This window comes from Choloepus didactylus, chromosome 9 (assembly GCF_015220235.1).
Source record: "Choloepus didactylus isolate mChoDid1 chromosome 9, mChoDid1.pri, whole genome shotgun sequence".
In the NCBI taxonomy this organism is placed as follows: Eukaryota; Metazoa; Chordata; class Mammalia; order Pilosa; family Megalonychidae; genus Choloepus; species Choloepus didactylus.
The window spans coordinates 12,348,670-12,366,586 of NC_051315.1; the positions used below are offsets into that span (position 1 = coordinate 12,348,670).

The following is a 17,917-nucleotide window of genomic DNA, read 5'->3' on the forward strand; positions in this document are numbered from 1 at the left end:
GTCTAAGTAACTTTTTAACTGCTCCCAAAACAATCCCTTAAATGATTAAAACAATCTTGCAGTCTTCCTCCAGAAAGCAAATGCAGTTAGAAAATACATAGAGTAGGGGTTTTGTTTCAGCTTCACTTCAGTTGTCCAGGTGAGCAAAAGGTTCATCAATGGGAGGTTTGACAACAGGAGTATGGCAGAAGCGGAAGGGGAGTCTTTTCTGATTTCTGAACTGGTCTTGCTGACAGGTCCAGCTGGTATGTCCCGATAAGGAGGCCAGTATTCTGCCACTGAAACACTCAGCTGATTCAAATGAATGAAGGCAGCACTCCAGCCAGAGCAGATGGCTGTGGGTAAATGTTAATTAATATTAAATGATACCAGATGATCCTGAGTAACTGATGCAAGTGAGAGAGTAGATAAGTTACTCCTTTTGTCATTTTCTCTACCAAGCCCAAATTTCTTGTTTGGGGAGTATATATTTTCATGGGGTTTTTTTTTTGTCTTTTTTGTTTGTTTTTTTTGTCAAAACCCTGTAAAGTTATGTTTCCAAAATTTTAAGGAAAAAAAGTAACTAAAGAGACAATGACAAATGCAATACATGATCCTGGACTCGATCTGACAGAAAAGGCCCAGAAGGACATTATTGGGACACATGAAAAAATCAGAATATAAACCTTAAGCTTTGTATCAATGTTAAAGCTCTTGAACTTGGTAACTCTTAAGGTGGTTACATAAGTAAACTAATTCTTATTCTTAGGAAAAGTACACAGAAATATCAAGTGTTCAAGGACCACAATGTACACCACTACTCTTAAAGGTTTAGAAAACAGATTAGGCAGATTGAGCAATGGACGGATGGATGAATGGATGGATGGATGGAAGGAAGGAAGGAAGGAAGGATGGACAGACAGATGGACAGAGAGTTAGAATGATATGGCAAATACGGCAAAATGTTAGAAGCTGGTACACCTAGGAAGCTGTGTTGGGGGTAAGCTGAACTTCTCTTTATGTTTTTATTTTTGCAACTGTCTTGTAAGTTTGGATTTCCAAATAAAATGTTTAAAAAAAAAAAAAAACCGTGAAATCTTCCTGATAAGTATTTGTATGTGATAAGAGGCACTGCACATGCATCCCGTTCCTGTCAGTGCCAGCTCCAGCACAGACGGGCTCTGACTCCTCTCCCATCTTCCCCTCAATGTCCTAAATGTCTCCAATCACCACCAGGGACTCCTGAGGTGGACACTTTTCTCCATACACCTCTCCCTACCTCAAAAAGCTCTTTCACATTCTAAGAAATTCAGGTGAAGAAAGGATGAATCTTTTAAACTGGCTTCTTAATGTTTCCACAACCCTAGCAACTAAGCATTGACTGCGGATTTTTCAAGCTCTTAAGTAAAACCCATTTTTTCTAAAATTGCAATCTAAAACAGACTTGCCAATTCCGGCAAACTAAAACCACAGTCAAGGCTTCTCGACATCTTCAGTTAAAATATATTAATTCTCCAATCAGGTAAACCAAACAAACGTTACCTGCCTCTTCCAGTAAAGCAATCTGATTATGTGGTAACTATTACACAGCAGTATGTGCTTAACAGAAAAGTTCTCATAGCAGCACACTAAGTTACAAATAGACCCCCAAAAGTTTTATTGCTTTACAACAAGCCAGCAACAAATACAGCTGAATTATTATAAACACAACACTTAAATTCTCAAATGGAATGACAAGACCAGAATGTACTCCTCCACTTAAAAAGCTTTCATTAAAACTAAAGTCCACAACTTCTGCCAAGAACTTTAATATTCTCAGGCAGAATCAATGAAGAGGCAAAGGAAACTATTAAGTGAGTTACAGTATGTCTGATCATGTCAGTGACAAGCGTTTTATGCACAATCCAGCCTGGGCTGCCACTGCCCATTTCAGGTGACCATCCTGGGCACTTTGAGGAACTTGATGCTCTTTTCTTTCTACAAACTTGTCTGCAGAAAAAAAAATTGTCAAGAAAATTGTTTGGAAATCCAACAATGCATAGCAACTTGTGCCTAATTTCTACTTCTTTCCTCAGGATGGAAAAATGACTCAGTCCTTAACTTGGCTTGAGATAAAAAGCTCTGCTGGCAATGCCACATATCCTATCATACAAACAGGGAGTCTGAATGGGTATGAGGCATGAAATACTTTGTATTATTCTGGAAACACTAGCACCTTCCTTGAAGTGAGCTGCAAGTGACTGCTGATTAAGTCACCATCTTAATAATAATTTCAATTCAACAGCAAAAGTTACCTGGTAACTAATCTTAGTACTATCTGAAAAATGGCAAGGGAGGTTCTTGGGAAAACCAACAAGATTTAAATGACTTGCCCAAAAGTGTAAATCTAAAACCTGACTATATCTATTGGGATAGCCATTAACAATCTGAAATTTCTTACTGTTAAAAAAAAAAAAAAAATTACCAAATCCAGCTAATTAAAAAAACAAACAAAAACAAGAGGTTTTATCTTTCTTCCACACAAAGCACAGCATTTTTCTCTAAGAACATACTAGACAGGGTACTGCTAATTTAAGAGGTGTGGGTGTCTTTCTTCTCCCAGACCAAACTGTCTAGCTACTTGCTGGATAAAAGGTTTCATAGCTTAGAAACAAATCACAAGTGTTAGTTCAGATGTGCATGAAGATGGTTTTTAAGATGAAAAGTTTGCTGCAATAGCAGAATGTTAAGACATCATAAAATAGAAACTACTTAAAATATTAAGCCATACTCCCCCATCTGGTAAAGCATTCCTTAAAATACAGCCAATGACAAAACATTTCTAAATCCCTTAATACAAAAACTTCCCAAAATAATCTGTTGAGCTGGACTCTGCAGTTTAAATTTTTTATATTTTGATGGCAGTTAAAGAGAGCCCTGGGCCTATAACTCCCTTGCAAGAACTTTCAACGTCTGATTTACTCACAAGGCTTAAAATAGAGGAGGAAGAATATAAAATAAGTTCTTCTTTCCCTTTGCTTGGCAACCATCCTGTTAATTATCTATTTTTATACTGGATCCAGGCTATTCCCTGGGTATGGATGGCTGGCTTAGGATATAGAAAACATCGAAGGTCACATCTGGAAGAATGACAAGACAATAAACTTCTCAGTCAATACATCAGCAGAGTCAAGGCAAGCAAAAGGACTTTACAAGAGACTGACATTTACACTTTTTGACATAACTGAAATACACTGGATTACAGAGCAAGTGCACTGAAACAACAAAGAAAATTTTGTCCTTTTGAAGGCTTTTTTACTCCCCACGAAAGTGTTTCACTTCCGATACTCACACCACACAACTGGTTAAGAAAATACAGCGCAGTGTTTAGCAACTGGGTGTCCTAACTACCCTAGGAGGCACTGTGCTCCCCCTCCCTGGCAACCACTGAGGTAAATGAGGGCAGGAACAGGGGAAAGTCTCCTATTTTTCTGCACAAGCAGCTGCCATTTCCTTATTGAAGCCACGGATCGAGAGATCGTAGACCACCTCCTCTACTTTCTTCACGTCATACTTCAAGCCATCATAGCGCTTCCTCAGAGAATCGTTCTTCAGGTTGAGAAGGCGGAAACCAGAATCCAGCTCATTGATGAAGGTGGAGATGTGAAGGGGCCGCGAGTAGTCACCAGCAGTCACGCTGTTGACAGACAGCCTCGACTACACAGGGAGAAATAAACAGGGTACCCATTAACAACATGGCTCTTACTTAGAGCTTCTTCCCCAAAATCACAACTATGAAAAGAAACCAGAGGCCCAGGGAGCTACAATGATGTCATATCCCATGCTAGATGTGAACACAGATAACATATAAATGCCATAATGGAAAGAACTCCACTGAAATTGAGGCAACAATTTTAGCCAAATAAAAGCTTAATACAATTAACATCATCTAAAATTTCTCTAATTTCATGAACTGGCTGTTGTGTCATAAAGTGTGTTAAATTATGTGTGTGTCAACTTTACAGCTCACTTCTGCTAAAATATGAAAGAAGTTGCAGAGGAACCACAGCAGTTCTACCATCTTTTCAAATTTAGGCCAAATGATTACGTTTCTAAAGCTCTCCTACTGAGCTGCAACTCCAGTCACCTAAAGGTAGTAAAATAGAAATGGTTTAAGAAGCTAAAATTAAGTCACACAACATAAGTAAGATTTACTTCAATGCCCAACTCAAGGTACCCCATCTCCAAAAATCCTACCCACTATTCCTTCCAGGCTTCCCTAAGCTAGCCCTTCCCTGCATTGCTACTACATGTGGTCTTAAACACATCTCACGCTTGACAAGGTGCCTCAAGTTTACTGGTCAGGACTCTCCAGCCAGATAACAAGCCTGAAGCAGGTGGCCCAGACTGCCAGCGGGCCCCAGTATCCCCATGCCCCTCAGCGAAAATTCCTCAGACACACACACATCCGTGCAGACAGGCCACTGGAACATTAAGAAATTGTGTGTGCAACTTCAAAGAAATGACATTAAGTGAGGGGGATACCTGTCCCCATTTCCTCCTCCTACTGGCTAGAACTCATGGGAATGACCAAAGCCAGAGCAGCATCCTGAAAGCCAAAGCGGGAAGCTGCAAGCTAGAAGGACCCAAGGCCAAAGGTCAAGGATCAGCATACCAGCCTTGCACTGCTTTCCTATAGAGCAAGGATATGCAAACTTCTTCTTTCAGAGCCAGATTGTACATATTTTGGGTTCAGCAGGCCTTACGGGCTCTGTTGCAATTACTCCACTCTGTTCTCGTAAGGGGAAAGTGGTCAGAGACATTAGGTAAACCAGTGGGCATGGCTGTGTTCCAACAGAACTTTATTTACAAAAGCAGGCAGCACAAGCCACAGTTTGCTACCTCTGTTCTAGAGCAGTGCTTTTCAGACTACCTGTGGAGAAGGACCAAGCTTTTTTATTTTCAATCTGTCATGGACAATACCAACACCAATACAATCATAATTACAAACACAACAAAATGTTCCATACCAATCTTCATAATATCCATGTTTAACAACTGCTTAATACTACTTACCAACTTACTTAATAACTGATTAAATCATTCCCCTTTTATGGAAGTTCCAGCGGCCTACAATTTTTTTTTTATAAATAAAATGCTTTAACAGCTTTTTCCTTCTTTTGAATTATTTTTATGGGACAAGTTCTCAGGAGGGAGACTAAGCAGATAAGGGACAAGAGTGATTTATACAGCTTTGTAAATTTTTCTTCAAAAACCATTATATGAATTAACACAGTTACGACCAATATTTCTGTCTTGTCACTACTCTGAAGGAAGAGTTATCATCTTTTAATAGTTCACGAATTAGTAAATACATACAGCTACTTCACTGAGTGAACCCGCATTTCTTTGAAGACCCAGAAGATGTGATAGAAGCAGTGCACAGTCAACTGACTCCCTGGGGACTAACAGATAATCAGACTTTCTGAATTTCTGTATCTTTTAAGAAACTGAGAGTGAAGCAGAAGATTAAAAAAGCAAAAGGCAAATTATTGAGCTTCTTACCAGTTCACTAGCAAGAATTAAAACTCCTGAAAGATAGTCTTCTACATCCAGATGAAATCCTTTCTCCCGATCTGGTTCAACTAAAAAATGTATGAAAGTAAAGAGAAGGTCACAGTGTGAAGGCAATTTAGGCCTGAGAATATCTACATCTATCTATCTATCTATCTATCTATCTATCTAGGTATATAAGTAAGTGAAATGAAGAAAGGATGTATCTTTTAAACTGGCTTCTCGATTTCAAAAGACTGACAACTAGACCTCACTACAGATTTTCAAGTTTTTAAGAAAAATTCAACTCTTCCTTCTATTCTTCTCTTAAATAATAATACTGCCAAGAATACTATTATAGTAACATCAAGAGAAAATGTCCTTGTTTTAGGGAGACGTGTGCAGAAGAATGTAAGGAAGAAGTCATGTCTATGGCTTTCAAATGGTACACATACACAATAGTGTGAGAAACTATGCAAATATGGCAAAATGTTATTAACTGGTGAATCTCAGTGGGGTGTATGCAGATGTTCAATGTACTAGTCTTTCAACTTTTCTATAGGCTTGAAATTTTTAAAAGTTGAAGGTTGCAAAGAAAAAACACTTTTAAAATATACCCAAATGAAAATAGCAAGCCACTACATATTTTCAGTTTTTGTGTTTCCAGGTAACTGGTTTTCCATTTTGTTCTCATTCTTTTGCTTTAATAAACAAAGTACAAACAACAGCCACTCGCACCAAAAATTAAAATACCATGCCTAATTACACAGCTCACCACTTAAGAAAACACTTACTGCCAAGAATTTCTGTAACCGCTTCTCGAGTCACTAGTGTTTCTGATTCCAAATACACAACAAATGCTGCCAAGAAGACCAAGCGTTGCAACACAAACCTCCAGTGCTCATGAAATCTGTATTAAGGAAGCATGTTTAGACCAAAGGTTTAGGATTTAGAGACCTCGAGCAGGTTTAGTACAGTCACCTTCAAACATTTTAGAAATGTAAGCCTTTTTCAAATAAAATCTTACTTCACGTAAAACCCTAATACATAAGACAAGTAAGAGCAATACAACATTGAAATATATTAAATGAATTTATTATAAATTAATTTTACAAGTTCCAATTTATAAATTTCCTTATTACAATTAACGAAAAGCATGAATACAATTTTGGTGAATATAAAAATTTACAACTGAAGACTATGGATGATAACAGGAATTGAGTTTTGTAAGTTTAATCAATAAGAACAATATTGTTCTGAGGAAAATTAAATGTGCAAATGAAAATTATGGATGACAACTGCAGCTGTACATCTGCCTCAACATTTACTTATTCCTACATTTTGATTTGAGAATATAGTATCAAAAAAATCCTGATTCACATGTGTAAGAAACAATTACCACTTGCAACCACTAAATAATTGGACTGAAAACCTCAGGATACTGCAGTTAAACTGAGCCAGAAGCCTAAAAAAGGAACAATAGAGAATTTTATACAACCACTGGCTATTGATGCTATGCCTTCTGATTTCCACGTGTGGCAACCAATTCAAAAATTTGTCAAGACAATGTATGTCAAACAAGCCACTTCTGAAAGGTCAGACCAGATGACCTCTAAAGACCCTCCGAATTCTATTGTCCTACTTCCCTGTGCTCCAGTTATTAACTTAAAGCAGGGGTTGGCAAACTTTCTGTAAAGGGTCAGACAGTAGACATGTTAGGCTTTACAGACCACCTTTGGTCTCTACCACATATTCTTCTCTGGTGATTTTCTTTTGTAAAACCTTTAAAATTCTCAGGCCTTCCAAGGCAGTGGATCACTAGCAGTTTGCTGACCTCTGCTTTAAAGACTCTTTTTCACAAAAAACTGTACTAGCCCTCTCTGTTAACTTGGGTGATACCATGTTACAAGCGGACTAATCAGGAATCTTTTCACCTAGAGATAATGTACAAGCCCTGGAACTCCTTGTTCTCATGTTGCTATTTATGTACATGATTAAAATCTCAAGTGAAAAAATAAAGACTCTTCTTCTGAGGTGACATGCTACACCTCTTCAAATACTCATCCTATTTACCGCTCATATTCATAGCAAAAAAATGAGAATAAGCAGAAATTCTTGCTTTCCATTTACCATATTTCACCAATACTCAGATGCAATTTTTCACTTTTTTTTATTTGATAAGTTTGTTATTGGGGACATATTTACCATTTGCACCAGTTTTTCTATTTTAACATCTCTGAAATCAGAACACATTTTATAAACTACATATTTCACAATTTTAAATGGCAGCATTTTTTCTCTTAGTGGTATGTAAAAAGGTGTGTCTTAAATTTATGGCATTGTAGATTTAATGAAATATGGCATAAAATATTGGCTAAATATGTCACTTAGCAGTGAAATTCAAACTTTGAGGTAAAATTCAGCTCCATATATATTCTACCACATAATCTGATAACCTAATAGCATAACTCTAGTTTGTACAATTTCACTGGTAATTTAAATAAAGTGAAGAGATATTCTCTACTTTGTCTTTCATACAATAGATGCTTTTGGTTTTCTTTTTTTCATTGCAAAATTAATACACGGTCCTTAAAAAATGTTGAAAGAAGAAAAAAAAATCTGTCACCATTATAATACAATCATTTATAGTTTGATCCATTTCCTTTTTGTTGTTTCTTCTATGCAGAGAGAAATCATTCAGCAGATACAATTTTTCTCCTTTTTTTTCTTAGTTAACATTAAAGGATAATGCTACTTTTCTTACAAACCTGTAGTACTGTTCAGCAGGAAACTTGGTCTTCAGAGACGTTAGATGTGTTTTTACAGTACCAAAATGTTCTCGAGCTTTCAAACACCTCTTTGGAACTGATCACAAAAAAGATAATCAAATGAAATAATGAAAGACTTAGTAAACTTCAAATACAGTTCTGGCTTAATAATCTATGTAGTCTCCTTGGAAACAAATAAACTTTTTTAAAAATGTCATTACCAAATATAGGGTACATAACACTGTTTTTCCACCAGGCTCTCAAAATATCTCATTTCCCTACAGATTAAGCAATACTACCGAATAAACAAAAACTTGCTAAAAGGAATATGTTGGGAAAAACATTAGCAAACTGTCATAAATGACCTCATCTGTAAGGAGCTGTGTGCCAGCTACTCTTGTCATCCAGTCCTGAGAGGACGACTAGAAATTAAACAGCCACCAGCTCCCATGATTTGATCAAAAAGAGCCTTTAACAATTATTCTTGATCTAACAAACTCCCTACCATTGCGAAAAAAGACCTAGCTACTTGCTTCTGATACCTGAAAGTTACATTATTTTAACATCTCTACCTAAAAATATATTTTAGCTGAGTTGGCTGCATCTTACAATAGAGTGACATACTTAATTTTCATAGTGAATAGAGACTCGATGTCTTCTGAATGGAAATTAACTCTCTAAATGGGATATTTATAAAATGGATAAAAACTTTCAAAATCAAAACAAAGGTAAGGAAAATGTTCAGAGATAGATTGTGGTGATGAACACATAACTATGTTATCATACTGTGGACAGTGGATTGTATATCATGGATGATTGTATGGTGTGTGAATGTATTTCAATAAAACTGAATTTAATAAAAAAAAAAAAAAAATCAAAACAAAGAACTTACTGTCTTGAAACCCAGCACCCTGATGGACCCCTTGCAGAAGAGTTAAAATCTCTCGAGCTGTTTGTTCTAAACTCTGTACAACTTTTCGGATTTCCTGGAAAGAATTAAAAATTAAAATGTAAGATAAATTCAACAAAACAATTATCAAAGCCTCAAACAAGATATACTGGATAGCATATTTGATCTATCTCACCTTACCATATATTCATAACACTACTGATCTATACAAGGGCTGAATTTGTACCCAAAATAACCAGGTTAGAATCCTTACTCTTTAACTTACTTCCTCCCTGGGACCTTTAGCAAGTAACTAAGTCTTGAGATTTCGCCATCTGTGCCTTCAAAAAATAACAGACACCCATCCTCCACCCCCAATTATCCCACTGGGACACTATAAAAATTAAAAGAACATGTATGTGAACGTAGTTGATAACAGTTCAATTCAATACAAGTATTAGTATTTTTAATTTATTTATTTTGCAAATATTCACTAAGCAACTTTTGTGCTGGATGGTGTAAACACTGGGGAAGCAAGCAGTTTCTACCCTCTTGCAGTTCAGAGTATAACAGAGAAGACAGACATTTTAAAAAATAACCGCACAAATTAAAAAATGTTTTAAGTATTGAGAGAAAATGTAACAGGAAAGACAATTTAGACTTGGAGGTTAAAGAGATGAATAACAGATAACCAAGAGGGGGTGCATTCCAGGAAAAGCAAGGAGTATATGCAAAAGATCTTGAGGCTGAAAACTATCTGGAGCAGTGAAAGAACGAAAGGGAGGAAGTTGAACATGACATGCAAAGGGAGAGGAGCCTAAAATGAGATTAAGAAGAGAGAGAGAGAGACCTTGGAGGCCAAAGTAGAATCTAGACTCTTATCCTCTGGAATGAGAAGTCGTAGGAGAATTTTAAACAGGGCGGGTCACATGTGCTTTTAAGAGTCACACATATAAAAGGCGCCTTGGCTAAGTCCCATGCGCACACCGAATCTTCAACACAAGCAAGTGCAGAAAAGAAGGAAAACTGACACTAAAAAGAGGCAGATAATATTGGGGAGTCGAGGCCCGAGCACAGGGGCCCAAGATAAAGAAGCAACGTAGGAGCTGGGAGGAGGCACCTTACACAAAAAGAAAGCAACAAAAGGAAAAGCAACCCATCCCCACGTGATCCCCACCCCCCGAGACTGAGGGACTGAGGAGGCCCCGACGAGGCGGCCAAGCTAGGCAAGGCAAAGGAGGAAAGGGAAGGGATAGGGCTCGCCTCTCGAATGTCCTGCTCAGCAGCCAAAAAGCCCTGCAGCTCCACGAAGATCTCGCTCACAGACATGGCGCCAACGGTAAAACAATCAGCCTGTGTAGCGAAAGCGGCCAGAACAGTAGTTTCCAGAAACAAATAGCGCAGTCAATAGCAATGCCGCCACCGCCTCCAGTCGGCCCTACGCCACGACCGTCGCCGGGGTCCTCCGAGGCCCGCGGCGCGCCGGAGGCCGGGCTGCCCTTCGCAATGCCTGAGGCACCACCGCGCGTCGGTAGCTGAAGCCGTAGCGCCAACCCGCCCAGAAGGCAGGGGAGGGGCTGGGGGAGGGACTTGCGTCCGGGGCCTTTGGACAGGCATCGCTGGAACAACCTGGGAGCGGGGGCCTAGGAGCACGTTGGCCCTGGAGAAAGGGGGCGGGTTTGGGAGTGGCGTGAGTGATGCACTGTATATGGTTGTACAGTAGTTACCTGTTTTGTGCAACAGCGAAGGGGAAAATGCCTCAGTATATAAAAAGCCAGGTGCATAGGGAACGTAGAGAAGAGTGTAGAGAGGTTGCAATTTGTGTGTAAAATAGATACTCAAATAATATGCATTTGTATTTACAAAGAATTCACGGGAAAATAAGTGTTGAGGGAGACTATGTAAATGGGAGATGGATTAGGAGGCAGAGATTTCTCCATGTGCATGCCTTTTTAAAATTTATTCTGAGAAGTCTGATCTGCGTGATTGTATTACCTGTTTAAAGTTACATGAATTTTTTTACATTTTTTATTATGAAATTTAACAGTTATAACTTTCAAAATACGATTTAATAAGTAGAGAGCAAATTTCAAAGAATGTTATGGGTTACAGGTCCACCTTTTCAGTTATTTCCTTCTAGCTATTCTAATACCCTAGCATCTAAAAAACATATTTATAAAGATTCAGTATTCCTAATCCTTTGTTAAATCCTTTCTTGTTTGTTGCTACCCCTCCTCTCATTTAATCACATTCTCGTTTAATCACATTCTTGTGCAATCACATTCTCGATTTTCAGAGGTGTCTAGACAAAAACCACCGTAACTTGTTTATATTGAAAAGGAGTGTCAACATTATGGGGAAGGGAGTCGCGTCCGATTGTTGTTCTTAAGGAGGCTATTGCCTCTGGGTTTTAGACCTTGTCTGGCATAGGAACACTTTGGTGGATTTAAGTTTCTGAGAGATAAACTTGGTGAGTGAAACTTACAGAATGTCAGATAGGGACCTAGGTATTTTGGGACAACTGTTGGTTACGGCATGGCATTCTGTGCTCATATGGGATATCTAGCTGGAGCTTGCATAAGAGAAACCTCCAGGGTAGACTGTCAACTGTACATGAATTTTGTAAGTGTGTGCAGTGAAATACAAGTTTCTTTTCCACTCACCTTGCATCTCTTTCCACATTGTGCAGGCAACCATTATGACAGTTTATTGTTTGTCATTCCAGAATTATTCCATACAAATACTGTACAAATACAAATGCATATATATGTGTATGGTATACTCTTCAAATGAATTAAAATTATTGCTTATCCTGACATCTTAGCAAGGCTGCAGTGGCAGCAACTGCTCTCTGAGCTTCACAATGCCCCCCAAGGAAGACAAGAAGAAAGATGCCGGAAAGTTGGCCAAGAAAGACAAAGACCCAGTGAACAAATCTGGTGGCAAAGCCAAAAAGAAGAAGTGGTCCAAAGGCAAAGTTCAGGATAGGCTCAATAACCTAGTCTTGTTTGACAGAGCCACTGTGACAAACTCTGTAAGGAAGTTCCTGACTATAGTACAAGTTTATAACCCCAGCTGTCATCTCTGAGAGACAGAAGATTCGAGGTTCCCTGGCCAGGGCAGCCCTTTAGGAGCTTAGTAAAGGACTTACCAACCTGGTTTCAAAACACAGAGCTCAAGTAATTTATATCAGAAACACCAAGGGTGGAGATGTCCCAGCTGCTGGTGAAGATGCATGAACAGGTCCAACCAACTGTATATTTTGAAAAATAACACTTATTAAATAAAAAAAATTATTGCTTATCAATGAAATGATAAGCACTAAGGAATATTTAGTGCTTGTTTCATGCCCAGCATTATTTTAAGCACTTTACAAGAAAGATCATATTTAATTCTCATTGAAATCATGTGAGGTGGATTCCATTGTTACCTTATCAATAAAGGAACTGTTCTACAGAGAGATTGATTTGCCTAAGGTCATGTGCAACTAGTAAGTGTCAAAGCTGGAATCCAAATCACTAGGCAATTATCCTCTATCTACTATATAATGATAACAGTCACTTGAGACTTTAAATACTTTATCTAACTTGACCCTAACAGCCCTATGATGTGACAGACTAGAAAATCTCAATTTTAGTAGCTTTTCCAAAGACAGTATTTTTTACCTGTGTACATCTGAGATCAGGCACTGTTTTGTGGTCCAAAAATTTAGGCAAGAGAATCTCACAATTGACACACAAAAAAAGATAAATATAACAATAGCTAATATTTGTTGAGATTTAGTACCTGATAAAAATGTTCTAAGCACCACTTTTTGTGTATTAACGACTTCATACAAATGCAAATTCACTTTTCAGATCCTGCAACCTTTGTCTCCATTCCAACTCAAAGCAAATCTTGTGACTTTTACAATTCTAGCAGGAACAGCAGTCTGCAAGATCACTTTTTCCGAAAATAGAAGGCAGTTTTTAAACATCCCTTGCATGTGTCTTTTCTCATCTGTCATGTTAAGATTGGTAATAACTAGCTCTAAAGTTGGGATTACCAACAATGCAGGCAAAAGACTAACAGTGCCCTTCCTTTTACTATTAAATAATCCAAATTCAGCATAAGTGAAAATGATTGAGTAAATTTCCAAGTGCAGATAAGCACAGATAATGATTATCCTGGGCAACCAGCATGGAATAAATGTTTAATAAACATTGGTTGAATGTTATCAAGGTAATGGTTCCTTACTTAAGAATGTGTAACAGACAGTAAGAAGGGTGAGAAGAATAATCTGGGTAGAGAGACACATAATAAATGTTAGGAGGTGGAAAACATCAGTATGAAAGATGGATTAGGCATGCAGGGAAGTCTGAAATTGTTGGGCACAGTATCTCCCCTAACACCGATCCCCCTACTTTACCCTACTTACGTTTCATCTTTCCAGTGTACTCATCAACTAGGACTACACATTGGCTTCATCCTCAGGCAACCAATGAGAAGCATCACCCTGATAACAAAACCAGAAAAAGGCAAGAAATCTACAAACCAATATCCCTCATGAACGTATAATGCAAAAATTCTTGTATTCGTTTTCTATGCAGCTATAACAAATTATCACAAATTTAGTGCCTTAAAGCAGCACAAATTTATCATCTTACAGTTCTGTAGGTCAGAAGTCCAACACTGTCAGACAGGGCTAAAACCAGAGTTGATGGCTTTAACTAGGGTGGTGGCATGGACAAGGCTGGGTACTCCCTGGCGCCTTGTGTCTGACCCATCCTTTAAACTAGCAGAGGCTGTGGATGGAGGAGTGCAAATTAAGGAAAGGCTCACCCTCTGGGCAGCCCAGCCCCTCAAGCACCAGGCTTGGTGGTAGAGCAGAACATCAGCTGGATTTCCAGCCCCCTGCATCCACTGAGCCAGAAGCCTTTGTGCAGGGCACAAACAGCACAAGCATTTGCAGCATCCTTGCTTCTGTCTCAGCTCTGGGATCAGAGTCCCCATAGACCAGTGCTCAGGAATTGTTTGAATGCAGCGATGGGGCAATTCACAATCATGTTAAAAGTCTCCAAACTGAGAAAGAAAGCCTCTTTGTCATCCAGAAAATCACAGTTTGAAAGGGAGAAGCAACAGCTCCAGCAGAAACTTCAAAGCTTTCCTGAATCTTATTGAGAAACAGAAAGAAATTTTCATCAAATATTCAGTTTAGAGCGAAATTCACAGGAGAAGATAGAGAAGCACATAAAAGAGGTCAGCCATGTATGTAAAGCTTTGAACCCTTCTACAAGGCAAGACAAAAGTCTTCCAGAAAATGAAATAAGCTATAGTGGCAGAGAGATTCCAAAAGGAGCCAAGAGGTCACTCTGGTGGGCACTCTTAAGCACAATATAGACAACCCTTTTTAGGTTCAGTGAATTGGAGTAGCTAGCAGTAAATACCTGAAACTATCAAACTACAACCCAGAACCCATGAATCTTGAAGACGATTGCGTAAAAATGTGGCTTATGAGGGGTGACAATGTGATTGGGAAAGCCATAAGGACCACACTCCCCTTTGTCTAGTTTATGGATGGATGAGTAGAAAAATGGGAGAAGGAAACAAACAAACAAACAAAGGCACCCAGTGTTCTTTTTTACTTTAATTGCTCTTTTTCACTTTAATTATTATTCTTGTTATTTTTGTGTGTGTGGTAATGAAGGTGTCAGGGATTGATTTTGGTGATGAATGCACAGCTATGTAATGGTACTGTGAATAATCGAATGTATGCTTTGTTTTTTATGACTGCACGGTATGTGAATATATCTCAATAAAATGAATTTAAAAAAAAAGTCTTCCAGAAAAATTGGGGAGAATCACTAGATGTTAATCAAAGCCAACTTATTACCCATGAGAAAAATGGGATCCTGACTTGGTGGGGCTCAGGTTTCAAGTCTACTTTTTCACTCTGGTCTGAACCTCATTGCAGGGCACAGGCTGAGAGAGAGTGGCCTGGGTATGTTTTGCTCCAGGTGGATGGCACAAGATGGTGAGGAAACGGGGGACACTTCTTTAAGCTTCCATTCAGAACTGATACAATCTGCTGTCTGCCCACATCCCCCTGGTCAAAACAGGTCACATGGCCTAAAGTCAGTGTGGCCAGGAGATCAGCTCCAGGAAGAATAAACGGGACAAATAATATAATCAACACAGTGGACTGTCCCACTCAGTGCATTCACAACAGCCAGGTGCTAAAGGTCAATAACACCACAAGTCATGATGAAAATTCCAGATGCCCTGAATATTTCCAAATGCTCCTAAGGGGGCTGAATCACCACCACCACCCCAATCCCATTGAGGGTCCTTCTCAGTGCCTGGCAGACAGTCAATAGATACTTGGTGAATGAATGAACTTTGTGAAATTACTCTGCAGAATAGTTGCAACTACTTACACGCTGACTGGTGTTAGCTCAATGTCTTTTAAACATTAAAAATCCGATCAGGGCATAAAGGAATCTCATTTAACTTCTCCATGTATGCCTGAATGATTTTTCTTATGCGAACTGAAATTTCTTGGAGGAGGATTCTCTATGGATTTTTTGCACATTTTTCTATTAAAGTGTTCATCTTATTCTTATTCATTTCCAATGACCCTTGTCACATAAAAATTGACATTTTCTCAATTTGTTTTATAATTTATTCAATCAATTTTTAAAATTAAGTTTTATTAAGTATATTCACATACCATACAATCATCCATGGTGTACAATCAACTGTTTACAGTACCATCATATAGTTTAATAACCCCAATCAATTTTTGAACATTTTCCTTACATCAAAAAGAATAAAAATAAGAATAAAAGATAAAAGTTAAAAAGAACTCCCAAATCATTCCATCCTCCCCATCCCACCCTATTTTTCATTTAGTTTTTGTCCCCATTTTTCTACTCATCTGTCCATTCACTAGATAAAGGAAGTGTGAACCACAGGGTTTTCACAATCACACTGTCACACCATGTAAGCTACATAGATATACAATAGTCTTCAGGAATCAAGGCTGCTAGGTTGCAGTTTAACAGTTTCAGATATTTCCTTCTAGCTATTCCAATACACTAAAACCTAAAAAGGGATATATATATATATATATATATATAATATATATATATATATATATATACACACACACATACATATATATTGCATAAGAATGCCCTCCAGAGTGATCTCTTAACTCCATTTGAAATCTCTAAGCCACTGAAACCTTATTTTGTTTCATTTTGCTTCCCCTTTTTGGTCAAGAGGATTTTCTCAATCCCACGATGCAGAGTCCAGGCTCATCCCCGGGAGTCATATCCTGCGTTGCCAGGAAGATTTACACCCCTGGGAGTCAGGTCCCACATGGGGGGAGGGCAGTGAGTTCACCTGCCAAGGAGGCTTAGTTAGAGAGAGAGCGAGAGGGCCACATCTGAGCAACAAAGAGGTACTCAGGGGGAGACACTTAGGCACAATTATAAGTAGGCTTAGCCTCTCCTTTGTAGCAACAAGCCTCATAAGGGCAACCCCTAAGATCCAAGGCTGGCCTACCAAACTGTCAGTCCTCAATGTTTGTGAGGAAATCAGTAATAACCCAGGTGGGGACATCCAACATTTCCGCATTTTTCCTCAGCTCCTCAGGGGGTCCCTACAAATATATTTTTATTCTCTGCCTGAATTACTTTTGCATGTATCGCTATTTCATACTAACCTGCACAAACCCACCAGATCTCACTTCCTATTCAAAGTTCCATTTTTTATGGTGTTTGAATAAACTGACCATACAAATTAAATTACTCAGTGTGCTGTAGAAGACATATATCCTGCACCAAATAAACATCTCTTCCCTTGTTCTCACACAGAAGTTTGTTTAATCACCTTGTAAATGCAGACTTTTTTCTTGTTTTTTTCTCATTTTTGTTTATTTCAAAGAAGTTTTATTCACACACCATACAATTCATCCAACGCATACAATCAATGGCTCTCAGTGTAATCACAGAGTTGTGCATTTATCACTGCAGGCAAATTTAGAACATTTTCATTGCTCCAAAAAGAAAAAAAACCTACACTTTATCCCCCCCCCCATTATTGACACTTAACCTTAATGTGGTACCTTTGTTACAACTGATGAAAGCATATTGAAATATTACTGTTAACTATAGTCCATAGTTTGCATTAGGTGTATTTTTCCCATATACCACCCTAATATTAACACCTGAAATGCAGACATTTTTAATGTGATTTTATCCATCAATTGGACATGCCATGTTTATTAACCCAGTCCCTTATGTCATAGGCTATTTTGGTTGTTTCCAGTTCTTTCTATTATAAGTAACGCTGTATGTAATTAAAGTCTATGTAAGTTCTTATCAGTATTTCAGATCATTTCATCTGATAGGTCCTATGTTTAAAGTTCTTGACACATTTTGCTAAATCACCATCCAGACAGGTGGAAGAAATTTCTACCCCCCTGCCCACTGGGAACTATGTCAGCCAACTTTGGCTATACCCTCCCCAACCTGAAAGTTAACCCTGTAGACATCCGGGGCTAATTTAATGGTGAAATGATACCTCATTTTAGTAACCCAGAAGGTTACATAATTGGTGCTGCACCTCTGCAAGTTTCCTTAAATGGAAAGAGGGGTGGAAACCAGAAGGAAGGGAGGAAGGAGCAACCTGTGCCAGCTTATCCCATCACCGGCAGAGGCCCACCAGCTGCTAGTCTTATTATTAGTTAAGAACACACTGGTAA

At 38.5% G+C, this 17,917-nt stretch overlaps 1 protein-coding gene across 1 annotated transcript; it reads right to left on the reverse strand.

Annotated features, from left to right (window-relative positions):
* Positions 1 to 493: 493 nt before the first annotated feature.
* On the reverse strand, positions 494 to 10,630 carry TSN (translin). The gene is made up of 6 exons (XM_037850160.1): positions 10,432 to 10,630; positions 9,172 to 9,265; positions 8,280 to 8,376; positions 6,306 to 6,421; positions 5,524 to 5,603; positions 494 to 3,675 (listed from the first exon to the last, which is right to left on the reverse strand). Exons 1-6 carry the CDS (start codon positions 10,495 to 10,497, stop codon positions 3,442 to 3,444), a joined length of 687 nt encoding a protein of 228 aa, XP_037706088.1. The 5' UTR covers positions 10,498 to 10,630; the 3' UTR covers positions 494 to 3,441.
* Positions 10,631 to 17,917: the final 7,287 nt, after the last annotated feature.